The sequence below is a fragment of the Ailuropoda melanoleuca genome, unplaced genomic scaffold (assembly GCF_002007445.2).
Source record: "Ailuropoda melanoleuca isolate Jingjing unplaced genomic scaffold, ASM200744v2 unplaced-scaffold65560, whole genome shotgun sequence".
In the NCBI taxonomy this organism is placed as follows: domain Eukaryota; kingdom Metazoa; phylum Chordata; class Mammalia; order Carnivora; family Ursidae; genus Ailuropoda; species Ailuropoda melanoleuca.
Genome location: NW_023240015.1, coordinates 1 through 1249, shown reverse-complemented (window position 1 = coordinate 1249; position 1249 = coordinate 1). Strand labels below are relative to the sequence as shown.

General features: G+C 56.4%; 1 protein-coding gene across 1 annotated transcript; it reads right to left on the bottom strand.

Moving 5' to 3' along the window:
- Positions 1-97: 97 nt before the first annotated feature.
- Positions 98-1246, bottom strand: LOC117800180 (keratin, type I cytoskeletal 42-like; the record flags this gene model as incomplete). Its single annotated transcript, XM_034652712.1, has 1 exon — positions 98-1246. A coding segment is annotated over one exon (1149 nt), but the record flags the coding sequence as incomplete, so codon positions are not given.
- Positions 1247-1249: the final 3 nt, after the last annotated feature.

Here is a 1249-nt window from a genome sequence, read left to right as displayed (position 1 = left end):
CAAAACACTTGGCAAGCTCTCGGAAAGGTAGTCCAGCTCAACCTGACATGTTCATGATTTACCAGTCCGGGTCAATCCAAGATCGGAGGTTTCTTCCTCAATAGCTGGTATGGTAGACCTTCTCGGTGGAAGACACGACATGTCCATCCACAGCCTCCTGCACAATGGTAAGGACCTTTTTAGATGTTTTTTGTGCATCTTTGGAAGGTCTGGACGAGAGCTGTGCGTCTTCGCCCTCCAGCAGGCGGCGGTAGGTGGCGATCTCCATCTCCAGGCGGGTCTTCACGTCCAAGAGGATCCTGTACTCATGGCCCTGCCGCTCCATGTCGCTGCGCAGCTCGCCCAGTTGAGCCTCCACATTCGAGATCATTCCCTGAATCTGGTTCAGCTGCATGCAGTAACGGCCCTCGGTCTCTGCCAGAGTCCCTTCAAGAGCAGATTTCATGCTCAACTGGGTCTGCAGCTCTATCTCTAAACCTTGCAGGGTCCGCCGCAAGTCTGTGATCTCGCTCTTGCTTGACTGGATCTCTTGGCTATGGGTGGCGACTTCGCGGTTCAGTTCTTCTGTCTTGCTGAAGAACCAGGCCTCAGCATCTTTGCGGTTCTTGTCTGCCATTAGTTCGTACTGAGATCTCATATCAGACAGGATCTTGCTGAGGTCTGTGGCTGGAGCCGCGTCCATCTCAACGTTGACCTGCCCGCCGACTTGGCCGCGCAGGGCGTTCATCTCCTCCTCGTGGTTCTTCTTGAGGTAGGCCAGCTCCTCCTTCAGACTCTCAATATTGATCTCCATGTCTGATCTGGCCAGGGTCAGGTCATCCAGCACCCTGCGCAGCCCATTGATGTCGGCCTCCACGCTCATTCGCAGGCCCAGCTCAGTCTCGTACTTGTTCCTGAAGTCATCAGCTGCCAGCTTGGCGTTGTCGATCTGCAGCAGAGTCCTGGCATTATCCAGAGTGGCAGCGAGGATCTTGCTGCGCAGCTCTTCGATGGTCTTGTAGTAGGGGCTGTAGTCCCGGGAGGGACCGGGCCCCTGCTTCTCGTACCACTCCCGGATCTGCATTTCCAGCTTGGAGTTGGCCTGCTCGAGGGAGCGCACCTTGTCCAGGTAAGAGGCCAGGCGGTCGTTGAGGTTCTGCATGGTGGCCTTCTCACCACCGGACAGCATGCCATCTCCAACACCGTGGCTAATCCCAAAGCCAACGCCTTGGCCACTGCCATAACCACCGCCGAAGCCATAGCCACCGCC